The 25087-nt window shown below is 45.2% G+C and overlaps 3 protein-coding genes across 4 annotated transcripts; 2 read left to right on the forward strand and 1 right to left on the reverse strand.

Moving 5' to 3' along the window:
* Positions 1-11860: 11860 nt before the first annotated feature.
* On the reverse strand, positions 11861-14836 carry LOC123139911 (deoxyhypusine hydroxylase-B). The gene is made up of 7 exons (XM_044559622.1): positions 14567-14836; positions 13378-13511; positions 13064-13290; positions 12841-12979; positions 12499-12625; positions 12286-12404; positions 11861-12199 (listed from the first exon to the last, which is right to left on the reverse strand). The coding sequence occupies exons 1-7, from the start codon at positions 14709-14711 to the stop codon at positions 12158-12160; spliced, it is 933 nt and encodes a 310-aa protein (XP_044415557.1). The 5' UTR covers positions 14712-14836; the 3' UTR covers positions 11861-12157.
* Positions 14837-14942: 106 nt separating this feature from the next.
* LOC123139912 (bet1-like SNARE 1-1) lies at positions 14943-19026 on the forward strand. 2 transcript variants are annotated; one of them, XM_044559623.1, is made up of 6 exons: positions 14943-15102; positions 15234-15284; positions 17378-17522; positions 18342-18398; positions 18486-18545; positions 18629-19026. In XM_044559623.1, exons 2-6 carry the CDS (start codon positions 15271-15273, stop codon positions 18716-18718), a joined length of 366 nt encoding a protein of 121 aa, XP_044415558.1. In that variant the 5' UTR covers positions 14943-15102; positions 15234-15270; the 3' UTR covers positions 18719-19026. The 2 variants fall into 2 exon arrangements, with proteins under 2 accessions (XP_044415558.1, XP_044415559.1); XM_044559624.1 differs by having other exon boundaries at positions 14968-15125.
* Positions 19027-22924: 3898 nt separating this feature from the next.
* Positions 22925-24520, forward strand: LOC123135103 (AT-hook motif nuclear-localized protein 20). Its single transcript, XM_044554215.1, has 2 exons — positions 22925-23085; positions 23316-24520. The coding sequence occupies exon 2, from the start codon at positions 23321-23323 to the stop codon at positions 24200-24202; it is 882 nt and encodes a 293-aa protein (XP_044410150.1). The 5' UTR covers positions 22925-23085; positions 23316-23320; the 3' UTR covers positions 24203-24520.
* Positions 24521-25087: the final 567 nt, after the last annotated feature.

Here is a 25087-nt window from a genome sequence, read left to right on the forward strand (position 1 = left end):
GAAATATGTTTTGACCAAACTTTGTTCCTTATAGAAAATTAATTATAAAATAATAAGAGTGAAAAACGCAAAAACCAAAAGACAAAAAGAAAAAAACATTGGTAGCCTACAAGCTAGCAATGAGAGATGTACTTGTAAATGTATAACGATCAGACGCAAAAGCTAACAAATCGACGTTTGGACTAGCGAGCAGTTTTTTCCGGAAAAAACTAGCGATCAGTTTTTTTACCGGTAGCTAGCAACCAGATTTTTTCAGGGAGCTAGTGACCAGATCTGACGCTAACTGAGTTATTAAGTGTTTGTGTTTATCATTATGCAAGAACAGCCCTTGGTTCTAGCGGCTATAAGTGAGTGTTTAAGAGTAGGAGGTAGGAAGTTCAACAACTGGTACGTGCGCCCTTGTTTCCTTTTTTTTTCCAGAAACTGAGCCGGATAAAAAAGAGCAAACAAACAATAAAACAGCAGGTTGGCTGGACGTTCTTTGCGTTTCTTTTTCCAGAAACTGAGCCGAATAAAAAAAAGCAAAAAATAAACAGTAGCTTGGCTGGACAATTAACAAAAAAGAATGACATCATATTAGATGTGAGTCTAGATGTGATATAGACAGACCCTTAAATTTAACTAGTATAACGCCCGTGCGTTGCCAAGGGCTCTTCAAAATTTATAATCAGTATCTTTCATTTATCATCCCCTTATATTGGGTGATTATGTGGTGCTCTAATTAGAAACACAACAATCAAATATTAGGAAATTTCACCAAACGAACAACAATGAATAATACGATATCTATCAAACGAATAAAATGAGGCCATATTTTTGGTCCGTCATGCACTTTTGTTGAAAAGTGCCTATCCCTTTTAGAATCAACCCACTGTTTGCTCGCACGCAAAAAAAAATACATCTCTAAAGTGGGGAACCGATCGGTGCCAAAAAGAACTCAAACTCCTATCCAATCTCGACTTCGTGCTCTTCCACTTCCATTGATAAAGATGGGACGTCAAAGGTTTCATCATGATGACCTCGAGCAGCCGCCGACATCCCTCCCCACATCTACCCCTACCCCCTGCTGCCGCTTGCACTGTCCTTGCTCCTCGAGGGAGCTAGGGACACAATGTTCTCTAGGATGGGCATGACCAGATCCACGAGGAGGCCACATTCTTCCATGGGAACCCAACCAAGCACACCACCCTCCGCAACCATCCAGTCCCAGCCTAACAAAGTCAAGACCCGCCATCGATCCACAAATCAGGCTCGCTGCATCCAGGTTCACTGCAAGTCTGCGACGAGTCTGTAGTCGACATCTTGACTTTGGCTATCCCCACGGAAGAATCATCGGATCCTGCTTACTTTTACCATCACTTCGTCTCCTCCCAAGGCAGCGACACCACCCAGCCAATCACCACCACCGATTGCGGCTTGCCTACATAAAATCATGAGAAATCTCCACGGCGGTGCTGTAAGATCACCTTGGCGACCTCGACAGTGACCGATTGGTCTAAGATCTAAGCTAGCCGCTCTTTGTAGAAACCAATAGAAGTAGGCATGTGACTCAGATTTGTTCTTTGGTGTGCATGCGTTTCTTGCTGCCCACCAGCTCTTGTCTACAACTCGCCTATCTTTGTACCAGCTCTTGGTCTACAACTCGCCTATCTCCATGCTCGAGATGACCAAGCTCGATGCGCAAGCCGCATACGTCTGCTAGAGCTATATCCAGGCCTTATGATTTTTGGATCACTGGCACTATGGGTACCAGGACAGGAGTCGCCCTCATCCGCCAAGTGGATCAAGGAGGTCCACCACCTAGACTCTACATCGCAACATTTTGTGTTTTCCTATAAAAAGTAAAGAACCTTCTCTAATAAACGTAAATATAACCTTTTGGTTTTATAGTCTCAACTTTCCTACACTCCAATACCAGAAGGATTTCTTGGTTTTATTTAATGACCTTCTTGAATGTCATTCACTTAGAAAGGTAGTAATACAATCTGTGATATTAAGGCAAACTATTAGTCATATTAAAGTGCAAAAGGCCCTATAGGAGTCAAAGCATGACTTTTATGGTTATACTGTAATTTGCAAGATCTGAAATTTATGCAAGTGTACAATTAGAGAAGAGCCAATTAAATAGATTTTCACATTCAGAATAGTACGATTAGCAGTAGCACTTCAATTTTTTCATGTTTGATCAGCTTGCTAGGTGGTTATCACTAAGCATGTTGGAACGATGAGCATAACCTAACTTAGTTCAGTACGTGTTGCTGCAAATTAGTTCAGTACGTACGAAGCTGTTACTAACTTCAATGCCTGGCTGTTGCAAGTTTCTAATGAAAAAGTACTTCAGGTCAAAGGTCAGGGAATATACACTTTTGTTATCATGGTTGTTTCCTTATAGTGAACAACTTTGATCACCACTTCAGCAGCTACTATCTATAAGAAGACATTAGCTAAGTAGATACAGGCAAAGAAAGCATGTAGGCAAAACCAGAATTAAAAACATCCTTCTCAATGGAGCTCGTGCAGTTCGGAAGACCCTAATCATCGATGAGGGACCCCTCCGATGGTAGCATGGCGTGACAATTGCCGTCAATGACGACACCCAAAGTACCTTGCACAATCCATCGATCCAGTTCGGAACAATCAAGCACATACCTTGCAAAGTGATGTGGATCTAAAGCAGAGGTGGGAAGGTAAAGGCTCAGGTGAGGTGGAATGAGACGTTGATATAGACGTGCACGCATGAGAATAAGGCGGTGCCCAGGATGGATCTCCATCGGAGGAGGCCGGATCCGCTGGGGAGGAGGTCGCTGTAGTACCTGCCATCTGTGCGATGGATCACGGGGCTGGCAGGCAGGGGGAGGGGATAGGCGGGAGCGGGCGGGCTAGAGCGCAGATGGCGGGTGCCCCCGACGACGGCTGGGAAGGATGGTGGAGGAGGTGGATGAGGATGGCGGCGGCGGCGTCTGCGGTTGCGCCTCGTCCGCAGCCGTGCTGGTGGTGGTCGATGCGAGAGCCGGATGGCGTCGGCCAGAATCAGGCAGGGGCGACAAAGATTTAGAGGAGAGAGAGAATGGAGGTGATGATCGATGGGAGGAAGGGCCACCGGCGATTGGGGTGGCCTCAGATCTGCCCTCCGTGGCCGCCTATTTCATGGGACGAACACCCGTGCTCACCGTCGGGCTCGCCTTCGGCCGCTGCCTCGCCGACATTCACGACGTAGAGCCCCTTCCTCCGATCCCATTTGCCAGGGAGGCAGCGCCATCCTTCATCGCAGAGAACGATTCCACACTGAGATCCCAACCAGATCGTGATTGCGCCTCCCCAAACCGCAGCGGCACATCCCACTCCATCAACGACCAACCTATATGAGGCGGAGGGTCAGTGTAGGACGCGAGCACCGTCACCATGGACGTGGGGGACGCCGTAGGTGGGAAGGAGGCGGCGACGGCGTCTGTGTCAGGAAGATCGCACGACGGCGGCGGTGTTTACTCGAGGGGATCGAGGGGAGCTGCGTTTGGTGCCGGGTGGGTTCTTTGGTGCGTGCGTGGGGCTGGAGATTGTGATAGGTGATCAGGTGAGGGCGTGCCATACCTGGATCGATAGCCTTACCATACCTGGTGGTAATTTAAATTTATTACCATATTTGATATTTCCCGAGTTATGGCCTTACCATACCTGAATTGATAGCCTTTGGGGTAATTTAAATTTATTACCATATAATTGCCATATTCAAAATTTCCTGAGTTATGACCTTACCATACCTGGATTGATTTATTACTATACGTGGACTAATTATGATTTATTACTATATGATTTATTACTATACGTGGATAGCCTTACCATACCTGGTGGTAATTTAAATTTATTACCATATTCGATATTTCCCGAGTTATGGCCTTACCATACCTGGATTGATAGCCTTTGGGGTAATTTAAATTTATTACCATATAATTACCATATTCAAAATTTCCTGAGTTATGACCTTACCATACCTGGATTGATTTATTACTATACGTGGATTAATTATGATTTATTACTATATGATTTATTACTATACGTGGATAGCCTTACCATACCTGGTGGTAATTTAAATTTATTACCATATTCGATATTTCCCGAGTTATGGCCTTACCATACCTGGATTGATAGCCTTTGGGGTAATTTAAATTTATTACCATATAATTACCATATTCAAAATTTCCTGAGTTATGACCTTACCATACCTGGATTGATTTATTACTATATGTGGATTAATTATGATTGATTATCATAAATACGTTGGGTATTGCCGGTCAGACGAGAAAAGAGAAAAACCGGTGGGAGGGGCTGGTGGGAGGTGGGACGAAGAAAAACCGGTTGAAAATAAACCGGTTGAAAGTGGGGGGGACTATTCAACCAATTCGTCCATTATGAGTAGAGAAATTTAAATTTATTACCATATTTGATATTTCCCGAGTTATGGCCTTACCATACCTGGATTGATAGCATTTGGAGTAATTTAAATTTATTGCCATATAATTACCATATTCAAAATTTCCTGAGTTATGACCTTACCATACCTGGATTGATTTATTACTATACGTGGATTAATTATGATTTATTACTATATGATTTATTACTATACGTGGATAGCCTTACCATACCTGGTGGTAATTTAAATTTATTACCATATTCGATATTTCCCGAGTTATGGCCTTACCATACCTGGATTGATAGCCTTTGGGGTAATTTAAATTTATTACCATATAATTACCATATTCAAAATTTCCTGAGTTATGACCTTACCATACCTGGATTGATTTATTACTATACGTGGATTAATTATGATTTATTACTATATGATTTATTACTATACGTGGATAGCCTTATCATGCCTAGTGGTAATTTAAATTTATTACCATATTCGATATTTCCCGAGTTATGGCCTTACCATACCTGGATTGATAGCCTTTGAGGTAATTTAAATTTATTACCATATAATTATCATATTCAAAATTTCCTGAGTTATGACCTTACCATACCTGGATTGATTTATTACTATATGTGGATTAATTATGATTGATTACCATAAATACGTTGGGTATTGCCGGTCAGATGAGAAAAGAGAAAAACCGGTGGGAGGGGCTGGTGGGAGGTGGGACGAAGAAAAACCGGTTGAAAATAAACCGGTTGAAAATAAACCGGTTGAAAGTGGGGGGACTATTCAACCAATTCGTCCATTAGGAGTAGAGATTAGAAAAGTGACGTGGCCACATTAGCTTCTTCAAACATTGGCTTCTACTCTCTTCATCTCATAATGTAAAAACGTTTTTAATACTAGTTTATCTTTGATGATGACCGAATTGATACGTGTGGAGAGTAATAGCTGAGGATCCCATGTACGTGTGGATTTGATCCCGACACACAGCAGCAGCAGTTCCTCGTCCGCCCTGAATATTGACTACCCCATTTGCATTAATCTTTAGGCAGCCGAGCGGTGGAGGGGACAAAGGCAATCATATAGTCGCGCAGACGCTTGCAGCAGAATTCGGTTTTGGTTTCGGGGGTTAGCCAAGGTTACTAATGAAACTTCGGATGAACATATGGGTAGACATGGGCGGCTGGAAATGTGTTTATGAATCATCTTTCGTCGCGTTGTCCATATTGCCCATAATGTTACAAAAACAAGGATGACATGTGTATGTGATAATGATTCCAAGAGAAACAAGTCATAGCGAAACCGTATTGCCCATAATGTTAAACCAATCCATATGTGAAATGGTTTGGCTTATATAGTGAGACCGTAGCAGCTCTCACTTGGATGGGCTGATTCAACAAAGCGTGCGCCAACCGTTTTAACCAACAACAGGGATTGTTTTAAAATCCTTGCTTGATTTTAAGAAGGTCCCGTGCTATTTTTTTTCTTCAGTTTTCTATGTTTTTCTTCACTGTTTTCATGTTTTAAACAAAACCATTTCCATATGTTGATTTTTGTAATATATGTTGAACATTTTACGTATATAGGTTGAACATTTTGTAGATACACGTTGTACATTTTTGTTAAACACGCGATGAATGTTTATTTGGATTCATGTTCAACATTTTTGTAAAGATGTACATTATTGTTTTTTCTAATACACAGTGAACATTTTTAAACACAAGTTGAACATTTTTTCTGAAATGTGCGAACAATTTCATAAGTGTTATGAGCATTTTTAATGTCACAAACATTTTTTACATGTTATAAACATTTTCAAAAAAATGTGCGAACAATTTTACATTTCATGAGTATTTAAAAAAATCGTGAACATAAATGTGTGAATTTTCTTCAAATGTCATAAACAATTTTTATTGGTATGAAAAGTTTTTACAAATGATGCGATTTTTTTTTACATTTTCATGAACATATGTTTAAGCATGTGGACATTTTGTAAATGATACCAACAATTTTTTTAATGGAATGAACAATTGCGCGAACAAAATTTTACATTTCATAAAAAAAATGCACCTTCAATTTTTTTCCCGTAAAGGTTATCTTTGAAATATATATTTATAACATTTCAAAATAGAAATAAAATTTAAAAAAGAAGCAAACAAATCAAACGAACAGTTACTGGGCCAGCTCCCTATTAACCATCCTTGAGGCAAGGTGAACGTTCGTGCTGCAATGAGCCAGACATGGCACGCCCCTGTAGGGGGGCGCCTTTGTTCATCTCTCTCGTTTCGATCGATCGGTTGGTCGGACCGTGCCCGGCTAGCACGTGGCAAAACGATCAAAGGCGCGGTTTTTCCTTAAACCATGGCAAAATCTCCCAAAGCATGACCCTACAACTACATAGCCAAATCTCTATAAACTCTCAACAAGCTACACCCGTAAAACACCTGGCACATAGATCGTGACCTCACAAAGGCACCCAACAAAAACACAACGACCAATACATAAGGCAACATTGAAATGACGTGCATCCGTCAAGCAATCACGGACGCCCTCATATGGTGCCGTTCTTCTTGCTTTTGCTCCTAGAAGACTTCTCCTTCAAGATGTCGGATTGAAGATAGAGCACCCACTTCTTGCATTTCCTCATGATTGCCTTCTCCTTTAGGGGGGAACCAATCATCTTGCTAGCACCAAGGCAAGCGGCCTTCAAGATGGCGATAAAATTGTAAAGTTTATTTTTATGAAAAGAGCCCTAAAAACAGGTGCCAATGCATTGGACGCAACCACCTTAGTTAAGATTCTCAGGTTGCTCCTCTGTGTTTTTGGATTTCATAATTTTATTCTCAGTTAAGGAGTCCATTTCTAGTAGCTTTACCCTCAAAATGAGACAATACCTTGTTTTCTGCATCAACGGCTTTTGCTCTCAAACATGACCTTCATTTTCATGCTGTGTTGAAGCTTCTTCTCTAAAGCTCCCTCCGTTCTCTTTTATAAGATGTTTTGGACAACTCACATTGAACTATTTTGTCTGTTGTCTGAATTGTCAAAACGTCTTATAAAAATAAACAGAGGGAGTACTTTTTTTAGCTCAGTAAGCTTTGCTTTAATTTTCTTAGCGCTGCTCTTAAATCTCTTGCAATGTCCCCATGATCTGCATCGTTTTGAGTGCACGTCTTCTTGCTCCCTTTAGTTGCACCTAACATTTTTGAAAAACAGGCATGAAGGCGAGACAACACTAAGAAAATCGATGATATGAATGATTTTGAGCTATGCAAGTGTTGTTAATGTTCATGCCTTTGTTCCCAAGTAATTGACGTTGGAAAGAGCTTCACATTTTCCGGGATCTTTGAAGTCATTCTCTTGGAGGTTCCACTTTTAACACAAAGGCAATGATATCAGCAACAACATAACTTCACATAGATTAGATCTTTTGCCCAACAGTAAAACACATGACTGCCCACAAAATCAACACTTAGGAGTGTATAAATCAAGCCATAATAAGGCAAAAAAACAGTGCCGAGTTTTCCACCACAAACAACCTAGATCATCCAAAATTAAATCAATTGATTAGGGCAAAAAATAAAATTATCACAAGAAGATAAAGGGATCAACACCAAGAGGTGAGACACTGAGATTATCAACAAGAAACAAGGGTCGGGTCGTGTGTTCTCATTGTTGATCTTAGTATTGGCCAAGGGAAGCAGCTCAATGTGTTCTTCATGTTCTAGCACCTCACTGAAGTCACCACAACAAATCCAGGGACCAGACCTATGGGTACTTAACCGACGAAGTAGGTTCTAGAATTCATGTCTCTGACCTTTCTCCAAGGCAGAGTTCCCCTCCGTCACTTCAACATTAACACAATGTGCATGGTAGTGCTTCGGAGAAACCAAAACAGAACTTTGCCAAAACAAAAACCAAACCAACACCAAGGACACGGCCTACACCAAAACCACCAGTAAAACCCATAGTTGGCACGAAATTCAGGGCCTCCTTCGAATCCCTCATTTTAGTTCCAGTAAGGAATAAGGTGGGATGGTATTGCCGCACAAGCCACCACAGTGATGGCGCCCGTCCATCAAGACCACAACGGTTCCAGCATATGATACTCATCACGTCTGTCGGAGATAGGAGACCGATCCACCGATGTGGTCGGTAACATCACTCTTTTGTTTTTTAATTGACGTCTCCTTTGGTTTGGAGAAATCTTGTAGGAAATTTGTAGGAAAAATTCCTTTGTAGCCCTTTGGTTTGTAGGAATGTATTCATATTCCTATGTAGGATAGGCATCAATCCTTCACATTTCAAAGGAAAAAAAACATTAGCCTAAACTCAATGGAAAAATTCCTATCCTATGAATCAAGTGATATCTCTTTTCCTATAGGGATTGAGATGCATGTCACCTCACTTTCTATGATTTTCCTATTCCTATGATATTCCAATCCTATGAATCAAAGGAGGTCTGAATATATGTCACCCCCTATCCTCCTCCTCAACTGACATAGTAGCAACATCAGATCCTTTCGTCTTAAGAGAAGGGTGATAAGCTTGGCCATGCTTGAGAAAGCACGCAAAAAGCAGTGTGCCCGAATTGCTAACATCAAGGAAGGAGATGCCAACACCAAGTTCTTTCACCGTCGAGTCAACGCACGGAGGAGAAAAAACCACATCCACCGCATCATGAACGATCAAGGGTGGGTAACCAAACACAAGGCCAAGGAGAAGATAATCCATGACCACTTCTTGCATGTCATGAAAAGAGGAAGCGGAAGTACGATGGACTTCAATTGGGAGGAGCTCAATCTGGAGTCGCATGACCTGCACAAGCTTGATTCGCCCTTCACTGAGGAGGAGGGCCTTGAGGCAATAAATAGCATGCCTAGCGACAAGGCCCCGGGGCCGGATGGCTTCACTGGCTTGTTCTTCAAGAAGTGTTGGGCCATCGTCAAGCTCGACCTCATGGCGGTGATCCAGCGCTTCGACTCCCTACACACAACAAACCTCCACTGGCTCAACTCTGCGAATATTGTGTTGCTTCCCAAGAAGGATGGGGCGGAGAGCATCGTTGCCTTCAGGCCTATTAGTCTCATTCATGCGGTCGCCAAGCTCATCGCCAAAGTGCTCTTTAGTAGGCTTGGACCGCACATGTCCACCCTCGTCTCCAACGCCCAAAGTGCCTTCGTCAAAACGCGGAGTATCCATGACAACTTCATGTCTGTTAGGAACCTTGCTCGTTGCCTGCACAAGAGCAAGACCCCTTCTCTCCTGTTCAAGTTGGATATTCGCAAGGCCTTTGACTCCGTCAAGTGGGAGTATTTGCTTGACCTCCTGCGGAGGCGTGGCTTCCCTAGCAAATTTTGGGAGCGGATTGCGGCTCTCCTTTGTTCCTAATCTTCGAGGTTCTCTTGAATGGGGTAGCCGGCTCTCCCATCAATCACGGCCAAGGGCTTCGGCAGGGGGACCCCATCTCTCCTCTCCTTTTTGCCATTGCCATCGACCCTTTGAAGCAAATCCTCGATGCGGCAACTAGGAAAGGCCTTCTGCACAAGATCTGTGGGAGAGGGGTCATCGTGCGTACCTCTCTTTACGCGGACGATGCAGTTGTGTTTGTTGCGCCCATCAAAAGAGATGTGGACAACCTGGCGGCCATTCTGAGGGGATTCGGGGACGTCACCGGTCTGTGCACTAACTTCCATAAGAGCTCAATGGTGCCCATTAGATGTGGCAACCTCGACTTGGACCGCATAACCCATGGGCTGCCGGCTGTTAGGGCTGCCTTTCCACTCCGTTATTTGGGGCTACCGCTGTCGATTTGGAGGCTGAAGCTTGCTGATCTTCAATTCTTAGTGGATAAAGTGGCGAGTAGATTGACAACATATGAGGGCCAAAACATCACCACCATTGGACGCGCGGCGCTCGTCAAGTCGGTTCTCGCTTCCCAAGTCATCTACTTCATCACGCCGCTTGTCATACAAACCACCATCCTGCAAAACATTGACAAACTCGAGCGGGCATTCCTTTGGTCGGGATCGGGTAAGACAACTGGGGCAAAGTGCAAGGTCAATTGGGACACTGTCAGTAGGCCGCTTGACTATGGTGGGCTTGGGGTCCTAAACACCTTCTAGTTCGCGCGGGCCTTGCGTCTGCGGTGGCCTTGGTATGAGTGAAAGGAGCCCACAAAGTTGTGGGTTGGAGGTGGGAACCCGTGTGATGAGGATGACCTAAATTTTTTCTACGCATGTACCACCATCATGGTTGGCAATGGTGCGCGGACACCTTTTTGGGACTCTCCTTGGCTTCTGGGTCGCAAGCCCAGAGACATCACTCCGCTCATTTATGAGGCTTCCTCGCAGAAGCGCTGGAAGGTGCAGGAGGCCCTCAAGGAGAGCGTGTGGATTCTCAAAATCAGGCCACCTACACCGGCCTCCATTGAGCATGTTTCACAATTCTTCGCCCTATGGACGCTGCTCCAAGAGGTCCACCTTGATGAGCTTGCCGACGATGACATCCTTTGGAAGCACACAGCTTTCGGGAACTGCTCCGCGGCCTCCGCGTACAGGGCGCAATTTTTGGGCTTGGTCCTCTCCCCCATGGACCAAATGGTTTGGAAGGTTTTGGCCCCTCCAAAAGTCAAGTTCTTTGCTTGGCTCGCGCTTCAAGATAGGATCTGGACCGCAGACAGATTGCAGAGGCGAGGTTGACCAAACTGTGGCCCTTGTCCCTTGTGCAGAGGGGTGCAGGAATGAGGTCCCAATCTATTCTTCAGATGCCGCTTCACCCTCAGGCTCTAGAACATGGTGATTCAGAAGCTCTGCATCCACGACGTGGACACGTTCGCATGGCACTTGTACGACTCCATCAAGGAATGGTGGGCGAGTTTGAGCGCCGAGGGCACCGCCAACCAAAAAGCGAAGGCTTTAGTAACCATTTGGTTTCATGGGTGATTTGGAATGAGCGTAATGCAAGGGTGTTTAGACACAAGAGTGCCCCTCCGCATGTCTTGCTAAACAATGTGATCGAAGAGTCCAACCTTTGGGTTAAAGCCGGGGCGAAAAATTTAGGGTCTTTCTTATTACGAGAGTAATTGTCATGCCGTTTCTTGGCACTGTGTTGTAACAAACTCTTTCTCCTCCTCATTTAATATATGAGGCAAATCTTTTGCCTCCGTTTCAAAAAAAAAAACATCAGATCCTTTACAGGAAGCTCCTGACCTTAGATACAGCACCAGGGGCTTGTTTTCTTTACTTGATAAATAAACTTGCCTGCATTTTCTGCCCATGTTTATGAAAACCATGAGTTCAGCAAGTGCATAACACAAGTCACCAAGGCCCCAATGGAAATTCAGAATGGACAAAACCTGCAAAAGTTCAAACAGGAACACATATAGATGAGGAGGCAAGACCGCCTTTTTACCAGGGACAAGCACCAAACAAACAAGCCAAAAAAGAAGCAATAAAAGGGAAGCCTTTCATATCGAACCCCCTGCTCAGTGTGTTCTTTGCGCCTCATCGAATACAACTGCATGCCATGCATCATGCAAGCAGTAATATCAAACACAAGACCAAAATTCTACAGTACTCGCCAGTCGAATACAATCCGTGTGGAGGCCAACTTGAGATTACAGATGCATGCTAAGTCAATGTGTATATTTAGCCCATACGCATATCAGAATCTAATGATATTAGGCCTATATTTTCCCCGGGGCCTGGGCAATCACCCTTCTTGTCCTGGACCTGGCTGAGCTCAGGACTCCTGCTGTACCTGAGGAGTCTGTAGGAACAGGAACTGCATGGAAAAACTACAAGTTAAATATCTATTTACGCGGTGTTCGAAACGGTTCCTTTGCACAGATCCAGGCCAAGGTATGTTACCTCGAATGACTTCCCCGACCTTTCGTACTCAAGCATGCTGAGAGCTACCTCACAGCTCTGGGAGACGATGGGCTCGGGGTCCTTGGCGAATTGCTCTAGAAGTGCAATGCTTTCTTGATCTACATCAAACATACCATAATCTCAGCAACATAATGTATGAACATGGAACGGAGAAGTAAACATCATTGTGGCAAATAATGTGGTATCATTTACCTGCAATCGAACCAAGGGCCTCGGCAGCTTCATGCCTGACCATTGGGTGCTCATCAACATTCTGGAGAACACCAGAAAGTGCATCTGAAGCTGCTTTGTTCTGCAGCTGACCTAACACATAAGCGACCTGCAAGACAGCAGCAGAAGAAAAATCATAAACAATGCACACTAAAATAGCAAGAACAACAATGGTTATGTTGCAGAAAAAATTTCGTGGCGATTCTAATTACTAGAAATTTGAGATGATGCAGCATAGTTTTGCTTTATTCGTCTGTGTTCTTTAGCAAGACTTATGATTGTGGTACAAGAGCAAACAGAAAATCGGTTAAAGTTCAAGCAAACCTCGTGGCGCAGAAGAGCACTTTTCACACCTAGAGATTCAATGATAGCAGAAACAGCATAATCTCCGCCATCATTCCTAAGCGCAAAAAGAGCTGCATAACGTTCATACATCTTTTCTTGCTCATTGAGGAGAAGCTCCCTGAAAAATATCCACCATGCCAATAATATCAAGATGATGCATACTAGAGACAGAAAAAACATGTAGAACTCTTGAAAGACATACCTTAGTTGTTCTACTGAGAGTCCTTGCTTGGCAGGCAGTGCTGGATCAACTGATAGATAAGGCGAAATTGTTGTGCTTTCAGCGCCACTAGCATTCTTCTGCCCTTCTATCCGTCTAAGAGCCAACTCACACGTTTCTTGCACCTCCACGGCAGGATCAGCTACTAAACTCTCTTTTAACAGGGAAATGCTCTTTTCCAAGCCAATAGCTCCAAGGGCTTCAGCAGCCTGATCAATAAACATATCACGCTTCTCAAATGGATATTAAAGTACTAGAAAGAGCAGACAACATTAGCTGCTGTGATGGTAAACTACCTCATGGCGGACAATTGGATGCAGTGAAAGATCCTTGAGAACTCCCTCTAATGCAGGGATAGCCTCAGCGTCCTGCATTTGTCCAAGTGCAAATGCAGCCTCATGTGCAAGCAAGTTGGAAGGATCCCTTGCAGCTGAGCATTCAAGAAAATAGATCAGATTTTCTTAACCATCTCCTTCTGCCACATATTTTCAGTGATAGATTAAACAAACATCGGTAGAATTATAAAGCTAGGCAGTAGGATCTGCTACTAACAGCAGATCTGAAGTAAAATACCATATAATTTCAAAACTAAGCAAAGTGAACAAGGAAATAACTAATGGAATATCATCTAGAAAGAAGAAACCCCAGAGAAAAGGTGGTAGATGCTGGAACTTTGAGCAATTCATCATGTATACATATCAACAGATGAATAATCTGGAGACAGAGAAATATACACAGATGCGGGACAGGCAACGATCCTAGGATCACAAATCCATACAAAAGGTAGGTGCTAATTCAAGCTTCCCTGCAGATATACCAGCAGGCAATGAACACACAGAACCACATCCAATTCCAGACCTACTAAGTAGGGCCAACCAAAACTAGCACCATTTAACAGTGTGAGAAGCCCTTCATAAACTAAATGGACGAAAGGTGCCAAAAGTACCCAGCTAGACAAGTGAAGTACCAGGTTTCATGGAGGGCAACCCAAGCTCAACCTATATTATTAGCACAGAATCAACTAACATACGCCCATGAAATCTATATTCAGTCAGGGTCGAAGAAGCTATTAACAGATTAAACTTCACCAAGTAGCTAGCTGCTAACGCAGATTGAAAATCAACACGAAGCTACCTATACCAACCAAACGGCCCATTCAATTGGGCAAAGAACACGGCAACCATGCTGAGCAAGCTTTCAAGCTATCAGTACTACTTTCCCGCAAAAAAAAAAAAAAAGCTATCAGTACTACTAGCAGGAAAACCAGTGGAGCACGCGAGTATAGCTGCGATCTGGGCTCAATCAGGTCCGGGGAACACTGGAGATCCCAGTATTTCTCTGTACTGGTTGCTGAAACTACGCATCGAAGCTACTGTAGTAAAGCTTGTGCTCCCCTGCAGCGGATGCGGAACCTAAGCAAACTGTACTACCCGCGGCATCAAATTAAAGCTACTGTGGTCGACGGGGAGGGGGAGGGGACGGCACCTTGGAGGAGGGCGCGGCGGGGGCCGTCGCCGCGGAGGTTGCGGAGGGAGAAGAGCGCGCGGAAGCGCTCCGCGATGGGCTGCGCCGCGTCCAGCAGCCGCTCGCACAGGAACCGCTCCGTCTCCGCCGACGACTCGAACCCCATCTCCGGCCCCTCCGTCCCCGCCGACGACTCACGCTGCTGCTCACTCCTCCGGCGGCGGCGGCGGTAAGAGAAGAGAAGAGGAACTGGGAAGAAAGAAAGAAAGGAAGAAGAATGTGCGCGTTGGCTCTACGCAGCCCCGCGCGATCCTGGCCGTCCGATCGGGGAGGGACACGTCACCGCCCCCATCCGGAGGCCGCCACGTGCGCCGAGCAGCCTGCCGTCGCTGCCAGCGGGCCCCGCCTCGCCCGGGCCCGCGTGGCAGTTACGAGCTACCACTATACCGCCTCCCTCTTCCTCCTCCCCCTCCCCTGCCTGCCATTCCCCCGTCCTCCTCCTCCCCCGACGCCGACGCCGACGCCAGCCAGCCGCCGATCCGGCGCGAAATCGAGAGGTAGAGCCGCCGGAGATCCACGGGTACCCCGAATCCACCCACCTCCGTGTTTATTCCCGGAATTTTTCCTTTGTTTTCGGCGCCCCTGTGGCCGGGTCTCTGATCGCGGGCGGTGCTGGGTTCTTGTGCAGGGGCCGTGGAGGGAGCCGAACACCGACGTCCGGCGCCATGAACGCGAGGGGGTAAGCTTCGATGCGCTCCATCATCCATTCTGCCTTTTCGAATTTCTGGGCCGCTGATTAGGGCGGGGGTTAGGGTTCACGAGGGCGGGCGAGATTCGTTCCTGCCTGCAGGCCTAGCCTCGTTCACGCTCAATGGGATGCCGTGACACATAGGATTGCCGTCCGATTCGTGGAGTTGGTAGTGCGATGCGTGCTGTCCATTTGTGAGCCTAGAGGATCGAGGTGATCTGTTTGTTACTCTGGTCCTCTTTGTTGCTGGTCCAAGTGTCATGGTTCGACGGTTTGGAATTCCAGTGAATTGGTTAGGTTGCTGCTGCCTTGCTGGGAATGGTCATCGGCGGTATTGCGGTGCTGAACTCGATGGGGCCATGGTGATGCTCTTGCCAGATGACTAGTTAGTCACCGCTCTCCGCTAGGTGTTCTAGTTATGCCTGCATTTGTTTGACTATCACAGGCGTACGCAGCCGACAGCTTATGTTGAATATTTGGAACAAAGATCGATGGTTTTTATTATTTTTTTGCTCATCAGCTTATGTTCATATACAGTTCTGATTTTTCAGTTTCACCAAATTGGCAATCAATGCCCCACTCCTGGCATTGCCAGCATCTCACTGTCTATTTGTCTACTCTAGTTGAAGGGAGATGCATTTAAACTTAGCAGGCATGGTGACGTACTGACATGGCATTGGTCTTACACCCCCGTCAGATCAGTGAACCAAGAACCTGGACTCTTGGGACCTACTGTTCTTACATTATAGGCTATTGCAAAATGAAATATTCGTGGAACTGATGTATTGTGTATTCCTGCATTTCATTCTTATTACAAACTGTTATGAATATAACATCCTGTTAGCCACTCTTATTAGAAAAGAAGGAAATTCAAATGCTATCTCGTTGTAGGAAATGAATACAAGGCATGGTAGCCTCTCATTCGTATCCCTTTTTCATGACAGGATTATTCAATCTTGCACAGGCAGTTCCTATTATTCAGTTCCACCAGATTTACTATAATGACCACTCCTGGCATTGCCATCATCTCACTGTTTGTTTGTCCACTCTAGTTGAATTGACAACGTCTACTCTTAGCAGTCATTGTGACATACTGACATGACATTGATCTTACCCTCCCATCAGATCAATGAGCTAAGAACCTGGACTCTCCGGAGCTACTATTCTAACATTGTAGGCTATAGCAGAATGAATTGCAGTATTGTGTATTCTTGCATTTCATACTTGTTACAAACTGTTATCATCGAGCATGGAGATAACATGTTGTTAGCCACTCTAATTAAAAATGGGAATTCCACTGCTATACAAGGAAAGCAAAAGACATGATAAACTCTCAGTCTAATACATGAATCTGTTTCTCTTGTTTTCTTCTACCTTGTTTAAGGCATCCCAATGTCGATCCAACATGGTTTTAAGGTAGCCTGAATCTTCAATGGCATTATGGAGCAAAATACTGAATGAAACATAGGATGATGGGAGAGAAATTAAGGCGAGTTGATATTCTATTTATCGGCGAAGACTGAACTTGGTGCCAAACATGCGGTGCGAAGTAAACACAACACCCTGCCTGATGTGGCACTATATATAGCAAATACCCTAACAAGAAATCTGCTAACACGAAAAACTTATGGCAATGCCAAGTGTTTATAGCACATCTCATGTCTTGCACTCTGTTGCCGCGTCCTAGTTGTAATGTAACATCTATACCCTGTGACAGCTCTAGGAGTATATATATGAATAGAAGTTAGGGCAATTGTGTTATACACATTGTTGGTCTGACCATTATCAAAAGTTTGGTGATGTGTGCTCTGTCCTCACAGGGCATCAGATTGATTTAACATACAGTTATGCAAAGTTTCTTTATCTGATCAAATGCCCTCCCCCTCAATACATTTGTTGTACGTGATGATGTGTTCAGAATTTATTGACTTGTGAATTTACAGAAAAAAACATTAGTCCTTTTCATATGCAAAGTAATTTAGTTTGCATACGCATTTCTCTGTTTCTTTTGGACTTCATGTTTTTCTATGCCCTTGTCAAATCTGTATGCATTCTTATATAACTATTCTCTGCACTTTTGATAGCTTCCGAAGCACCAGAACTGCTCTCTTTGATGGCATTGAAGAAGGTGGAATCCGAGCATCAGCTTATTCTTCACATGAGATAGATGAACATGAGAATGAGCGAGCTGTGGATGGATTGCAAGATCGAGTCAGCATTCTCAAGAGGGTGAGTGCCACATAATGATTGAATATCTGAATGCTCTATCTTCGTTTTATGTAAAGAGTTGGTGTATCACATATTGATTGTGCTTGTTTATCTTCCAATTGTATCGCTTAGCTAAGATGGTAAGAAGATATTTTTAGTTGTACGCTTTCTAAAAAGGAACATCCTTTCCTCTCAAAACTAAGAGACGAACAACTTTAGAAATTGCAACTTTATAGATAGTACTAATCTGGACTTGTATCCATGGTAACCATGTGCGTTCCTGGACCATTTAGTTTGAATAGCCAGTGAGGAATTAAGCATAGGTTTTCGGCATGAGTTTCCCCCCTTCAAATTGCTAGATGAGAAGGAATCTTAACTTAATGGATCTTGTGAATTGTAATATACTAGTTGGTTTGACTGATGCAATTTGACCAGCCTCCTCATATAATATGTATTGGATCAACTCCTTTTGAGTGTGGGGATACATTTGGCTCTACGCTTTGTAACCTAGTGAATAAATGAGCTGTTGACGGAATCTTGTGTTGGTCGATGAGCTATTGGGGGTAGCCTGCAAAGTAAAAAGCGTGAGGAACATTTGGACCCAGAACATGCGATGATTCTTGTCTAACTGTTGGCGTTCTCAGTCTGAATTTTGCTTGCGAATCTCTCTTTGAACAATTAGGCATGACCAGGTTTAAGTAGTAGAGTTGTTGAAGGTTCAGTTCTCAAATGACAAATGAAATGAGTAGCAGTCGCTTCCGTAGTTCATGATGTTCTGCTCAATTGTATGTATCTGCCTTTCCAGCTTGAAGATTACTGAAGCTGTTTACCATTCTGTAGATATCAGGTGATATAAATGAAGAGGTGGAGGCTCATAACCGGATGCTGGACAGAATGGTATGTTGTATCTACTCTGAACCTTTTCTTCCTTCAAAGATCTGAATCTACTGCTTCTGCTATCTTACCATCACATGCCTTATTCAGGGTAATGACATGGATTCATCAAGGGGGTTTCTCTCTGGAACAGTGGACAAATTCAAGACGGTAAGCGAGCGGATTAATTAACGATTCGTCGTGCATCTTCCCCTTGTATTCTCCTGAGACGATCTATATCTTCATGAACGTAGGTGTTCGAGACCAAGTCGAGCAGGAGGATGGGGACACTCGTGGCGTCATTCGTCGCGCTCTTCATGCTAGTGTACTACCTGACCAGGTAGAAGGGTCCTTGGGTTGCATCCTCTTCCTACCTCAGGCTATGTGTGGAGTGGGGGTGCCCGAGAACATGCTGAAAATGGTTGCGCCGGTCGATCTACATGTCGTATGTACTTAATCTGTCAAAAGTATGTCGATCCGAGTGTCGCTAGTTTGCACCGTGTGTGGATTACAGCCCTTTCCTTCTTTTTTTGCTCTGGTGATGTGTAAGTAATTACAGAATATGGAGTCAACTCTTTGCCTGTTTGCACTGTCATGCTACATGTATGATAACTACTACTAGTAGTATACTTTGGAATGCTTGCTACTACAAGTTCATTATTTTTCTCCTGGGGTTTTGGTTACCGGTAGACAGGAGTTTACTTGAGCGCTTATCTGGGGCAGCCGCGAGCGCGACACGCGTCCCGCCCGCGGCCAAAAGGACAGGTCCAAAACCGAAATAACAATGCAGCTGCTGCATTGTGTAAGCATAGTTTTTAGGCCAAGACTTGAGGTCAGCGGGTGGTTTAGTCGCGCGATTAACAACTGGCGCGGCGCAATTATTGAGGCCAAGATGCCCTAATCGTGTGGGAACGGGCGCGGGACACCTGTCATTAGCATAGATAATTGCACGCAGCAGCCAATCTTAATCAGAGGCACGACCCTCATTTCTTTACCAGCAGCACCAGATACATGCATATGAACAACCCTTAATCTACTACTGCTGCCTGCTGTGGATGCAGCTGATTAGTGCCTGATTTGCATTTTGCAATTGTTAGGGGTGTGTTAGATGTGTCATGCACACCACCCCATTTGAAGTTTGACAAAGCTTAGGTTATCCATCCCTGGGGGATGTGCCACCATGCTGATTGATTAGTGGGCAGTGCTTTGTGGAAAGAAAGGGAAAAAAAGAGAGAGAGATTAGGGGTTTGCATACTTAATTAACTGCTCGCATTTGGCTTTTGCCCTGTCCTTTTCCTTTTCAGATTGGAGTGGGGTGGAGGCATATGATATGAGCATGGCAGGATCTTCACTGTACTTTGCATATCTTGTATATCTATCTATATATGTATTTGATGCATCTCAGGCATGGACCACATGAGTTAGGCGTGCATCTGTATGATTTTGTTCTTCTCCCCAAATCAACTGTTGCTTGGACATGCTACGCTGTGTAATTAATCAAATGTGATTTCAGTGGAATAGCGATGTTATTGTCAATTTCTGCAACAATTATATCTATCTATTGAATAAGTTTTTTTGCATGGTAATACGTGTCTCATTTATATAGAATAAAGATCAAGTTACAAGGCACGTAAGCACCGACGATACTAGATTGAAACGATAGGAAAATCCTATGCAAAATTCCAACGTCTGTCCCTCACCTTCGACACCACCGAAGCGGACACCAAAGGGTAAAAAGACAGATCACCTCTTCACCCAAGCTCGACGCGGCTCCATCGCTGATCAGCAACTTTGCGGACCTCCAAAGTGGTTTTCCAGAAGCAAAACCATAGCCGTTGAAAGAATCAGACCGGGGCAACATATACCCGGACATGCCATCAAACTTCAGAACTGACACCCCCGCATGACGACGACGTCGGAGGAGGAAAGCAGAACTGTCAGCCTTCAACCACAGACCCAACACAAGATTCTCCATCTTCCAGCTGTCACTTGCGTAGACAACCGCCTGCGCGTACTCCTGAACGACAAAACCTCCCTGCTCCACCATGACGTCGGAGACAACGCCATAGCAACGGGGACAGAGCAGAAGGAGAGACACACCTGATGGAGTCGTCGCCGCCGCCTCGCCAACACCATCCATGAACCCTAACGCTGCCGATCTGAAGGATCGGCAGAGACACGATGCCATCAACTCCGAGACGCCGCCGTGAAGGGCACCGCCGGTATGGGAGTGAAGCTGAGGCAGATTTATTCGTCTGTGCGTCGCTCCCACCACCCCAACGACGCACCACGACCTACAAATCCAAAACCTAACTACAGAGCGGAGGAACGGGGTCCCCCCTCCCTCCTGCCACCGGAGCAGCGGCTGGAGGGAGAGGGGGCCAACGCACCGGCCGGTGGAGATCGGTGGAAGGAGATCGCCTCCCTAGTCGCCTGGCTGTTGGCGGCGGCTAGGGTAGGGAAAGCGCTGTACGTATTTGTTCGTGCATCTATTGAATAAGTTTCCTACTCCCTCCGTTCCAAATTACTTGTCTTAGATCTGTCTAGATACCGTATCTAGACAGATCTAAGACAAGTAATTTGGAACGGATGTAAATTTTTATTTATTTAGATGAAACAAGAAGATTTGATTATGTTGTGAAAGTATTTTGCTGGAATGACTTGGGCTTACACTGAGAATTTCTAGAGCATGTTGTTTACACCGGGTACATCTTATCCAACCAAGATCACAATGATTAATTTCATGAAATATGTTATGATTAACGGGAATCTTATGTCATGAAGTTCGCCGATTTGTTAAAGCACGTATATATTTCAGCATCACCGAACATCATCATCTGTTTGTTGGCATACAGAGAGATCTAACATAAAAAGCATACATGATTTTTTATACGCTGCCATGATTAGTTAAAGCATGCCTACCTGCAGGTAGCTTCAAAAATCTCATTACTCTGCCAGCCTGAAGTACCCTTTGTATATCTTGCCTACCTGAGTACTGAAACGTTGAATAGGCGCTTAATTATCTCTAGGCCTCAACAACATATTTGGCAATAAATTCCATGACATTATATATATAGATGTACTAATATAAACTCATGTTGGAATAAGTGACCAGTAGTTGAAGTCCTTGACTGCTCTATGCATATATGTAGGACATGTTTAATTAAGAGTTCCAAGTACTGGTTGAAGATGTTCTTCATGAACATGTCATCTGATTGATTGATTACTTTGTCTCCAACTAACGGGAAACATCAAACGGAATAAAACTTGTGCGCATTATTGTAGAATGCATAATGATATTCTTGTCATTAGTTGACAACGACAATAAAGGGTATCAACAATTGCAACTAATCTACTTTGTGAAGCTTCTCTTAACAAAATGAGAAGTCATAACTGACGCCTAAATAAATATGTGTACCATTGGCAAAGTGCACACAGATATCCCGCAATAATTTCTATACTCAGAACCTAAGACTTGTACCTAGTTAATTAACAGGTCAGAAGCATGTAAGGGTATAATCATTGCATCAGAACAAATTCATGGGAACAAACTCCCGAGGTCAAATTTATTTATTTTCTTCGGAAACAAATTTTAGGTTGAAGATTATACGATTTCATCTTGACACTGCAAACGGCAATTGTCAGTTAATTAATTCATGTGAAGAAATATATCACTTAATATGGACCCAGGGAAGAAATATGTTAATTAAATCAGTTTGGCTGCAAGCGAGGCTGGTTTTGTTTAGTTGGGATGTCGGGAGCTTTGTGAAAAGGACATGCACCGTACATGCACCCCACCAGCCACCCCCACGCACACAAAAACCCTAATACCCAACTAGACACATATTTCCATCTAGCACAATCCTAATTACCATCCACAATACAAAAGAAAAACACTATGCCCACCCCACCCTTATCATGTACCATCCCATTTCAGGACAAACCAAACCTACAAGCTAAAGTAGTATGGTGGTAGGAAGCCGAAAATGTGACGATGGGTAAATTGATCATTTCACATGAGAGCGCTAGCTACTGTGGATCGACCTATTAGATTCTTACTCGTCACAACTTACACATATTAACAATCAGCGGACATGCCCAGTTCTCTCAGCCACGAATAAAGGGGAGAGAAACTTTAGGGATTATTTTGCACGCCTACCGAACGGCGCACCGCCACCTCAGTAGGGGACCAGTCCAAGTGTGCGATATAGAAGAGTTTATGTGGAGTAAAGAAACGAATAGGGACCGGTTCGCTTACACGAATAAAAAAAGCCCTACTCCAGAGTGAAATTTTAACGTGTACCGGGGGATTTGAATATAGCCCGCGATTTGAATTCACATGGGCAATAGGGGACCAATGGCCAGCCAGATCAAAGCGAAATCCGAAAAACCCCTTAGTAGGAGCATGCTTGGGGGGTGGTGGGGGTGAGCTTAGAAGGGTGCACCTTGGATAAAAGGCTCCCTGCTTAATTAATTATTGTTGATTAGTTTATAGTGGCACCCAAAGTCTCTCCCCAGCCTCCATCAACCCTCTTTATCCTCCTCCTCCTTTCTTATACCCACTTGCATGCCTCCTCCTCCCTCTACACACTTCAGAGAAAGCCACAGCTCCCCAATGCTCCTCTAGCTACCTCATTATCTCTCTCTCTCTCTAGCTAGCTAGCTAGACTAGATCACAGGTGCAACTTGGTCTCCTAGATTCATCTTCAAGGTATGCAAATTGAATATGTGCTTGTGTTTGTGCATTAGATCTCCCCAAATATTTGTATCCTTACAAAAATCTCTTCCTCCTTTCTGCCCTTTTCTTATTGTGAGAGGAGAGGGTAGATAAATTCATTCATCTTGCTGTTTTTCTTGTGTGTTCTGCTTGTGTGGATATGGTGGAAGGAAGCTTACATGATCTGTGTGTGTTTGTGTTGTGCTTGCATGTGGTGACCGAAGACTTCATGGCGAACCGGTGGTGGGACGGCCATTTGGGGCTGCCGGGCGTCGCGCCGGAGCAGCCGTCCGGCTCGTCGGGCCCCAAGGTCGAGTCGCTCGCGCTCGTTGTCAAAGATTCTGAGACCAGCCCGACGTCCGGTGGCGGCGAGCACGCGGACGAGAACAAGGACGCTGTCGGTGGCGGCGAGCCGCGCGATCTGGGCGCGGTGGTGCCCGCCCCGAACCGGCGGCCCCGGGGCCGGCCGCCGGGGTCCAAGAACAAGCCGAAGCCGCCCATCTTCGTGACGCGCGACAGCCCCAACGCGCTGCGCAGCCACGTGATGGAGGTGGCCGGCGGCGCCGACGTGTGCGACGCCATCGCGCAGTTCTCGCGCCGCCGGCAGCGGGGCGTGTGCGTGCTCAGCGGCGCCGGGACCGTGGCCAACGTGGCGCTGCGCCAGCCGTCGGCCCCCGGCGGCGCCGTGGTGGCCCTCCACGGCCGCTTCGAGATCCTCTCGCTCACGGGGACCTTCCTCCCGGGGCCCGCGCCGCCGGGGTCCACGGGGCTCACCGTGTACCTGGCCGGCGGGCAGGGGCAGGTGGTCGGCGGCAGCGTGGTGGGCTCGCTCGTCGCCGCGGGCCCCGTCATGGTGATCGCGTCCACGTTCGCCAACGCCACCTACGAGCGCCTGCCGCTGGAGGACGAGGACGAGGGCTCGGGCCCGCCGATGGCGCACGACCCGCTCATGGCCGGCGGCGTCCACGTCCACGGGCACGGGCACGGGATGCCCGACCCGTCGGCGGCGATGCCGATGTTCAACATGCCACCGAACAACGGGCATCTCGGCGGCGGCGGCGGCGGCGGCGACGGGTTCCCATGGGCGCCGCACTCCCGCGCTCCCTACTGATGGCGCGCACGGCAATGGCGAAATGGCGTGGTGCACTGCATGCTGCATGGTTACTGTTCCATTGGAGTCACTTGGCGCCATTAGCTAGGTTAGTACATATGACGATCCAAGCTATCTAGTGGTGATTAATTAGAGCGAATTCGTACTGCTACTTAGTTTCTTATATGTTGTTATGGTCAAATAATTTTCTAATTTGCTGGTGTGTTTATTGTTGTCTACTACTGAATTATCAACTGAGCTAGAGATATAGCTAGCTCTGGTCAATTCATGCAATGTTTGGTTAATTCATCATGGAATTAATGTTCAGTTCCTCATCCATCCGTGATCCGTCGATCGATATATATATATATATATGCTTAATTTCTCTAAATGGTTAGGGGTGATGAACTTCAAAATTCAGAGCAAACTTTTGTTTGTTCTCTTGTTTGGATTTGTTTACTGCCACTTGTTCTTCTAGTCCCTACTCCCTAGCATGTGATTGTTGCTAAGTTATTCCCAAGGAACACACGCATTCATACATGCATGATAGTAAGTTAGTAACCAGTATATAGCACAACACTTTTAGTACTGTGGCTAGTTTGTTGATCAAGTATAGTTAGTAAGTAGCTTGGTGTCAGTTGGTCCCAGATCTCTCATGCTGTTTCGATCCAGTGCAAGCTCTTTACAATGGTCCCCCATATTTTTTTAGTTTGAACTTAATTTGATTGGGTACCGCGACGAATGCGAAGGTGCATCTGTAGCTCGTCCGCGACGGCAATGGAGATCTATAGCACAAGTGGCAATGTCATGTGCATGCATCGTTACTGTTCCATTGGATCAGAGAAGCAGATAGCTCGATGTGCGGATTTTCACACGCAATTAGCTAGGTTGGCGCCTATGGTTGAT

The sequence above is a fragment of the Triticum aestivum genome, chromosome 6B (genome assembly GCF_018294505.1).
Source record: "Triticum aestivum cultivar Chinese Spring chromosome 6B, IWGSC CS RefSeq v2.1, whole genome shotgun sequence".
Lineage (NCBI taxonomy): Eukaryota > Viridiplantae > Streptophyta > Magnoliopsida > Poales > Poaceae > Triticum > Triticum aestivum.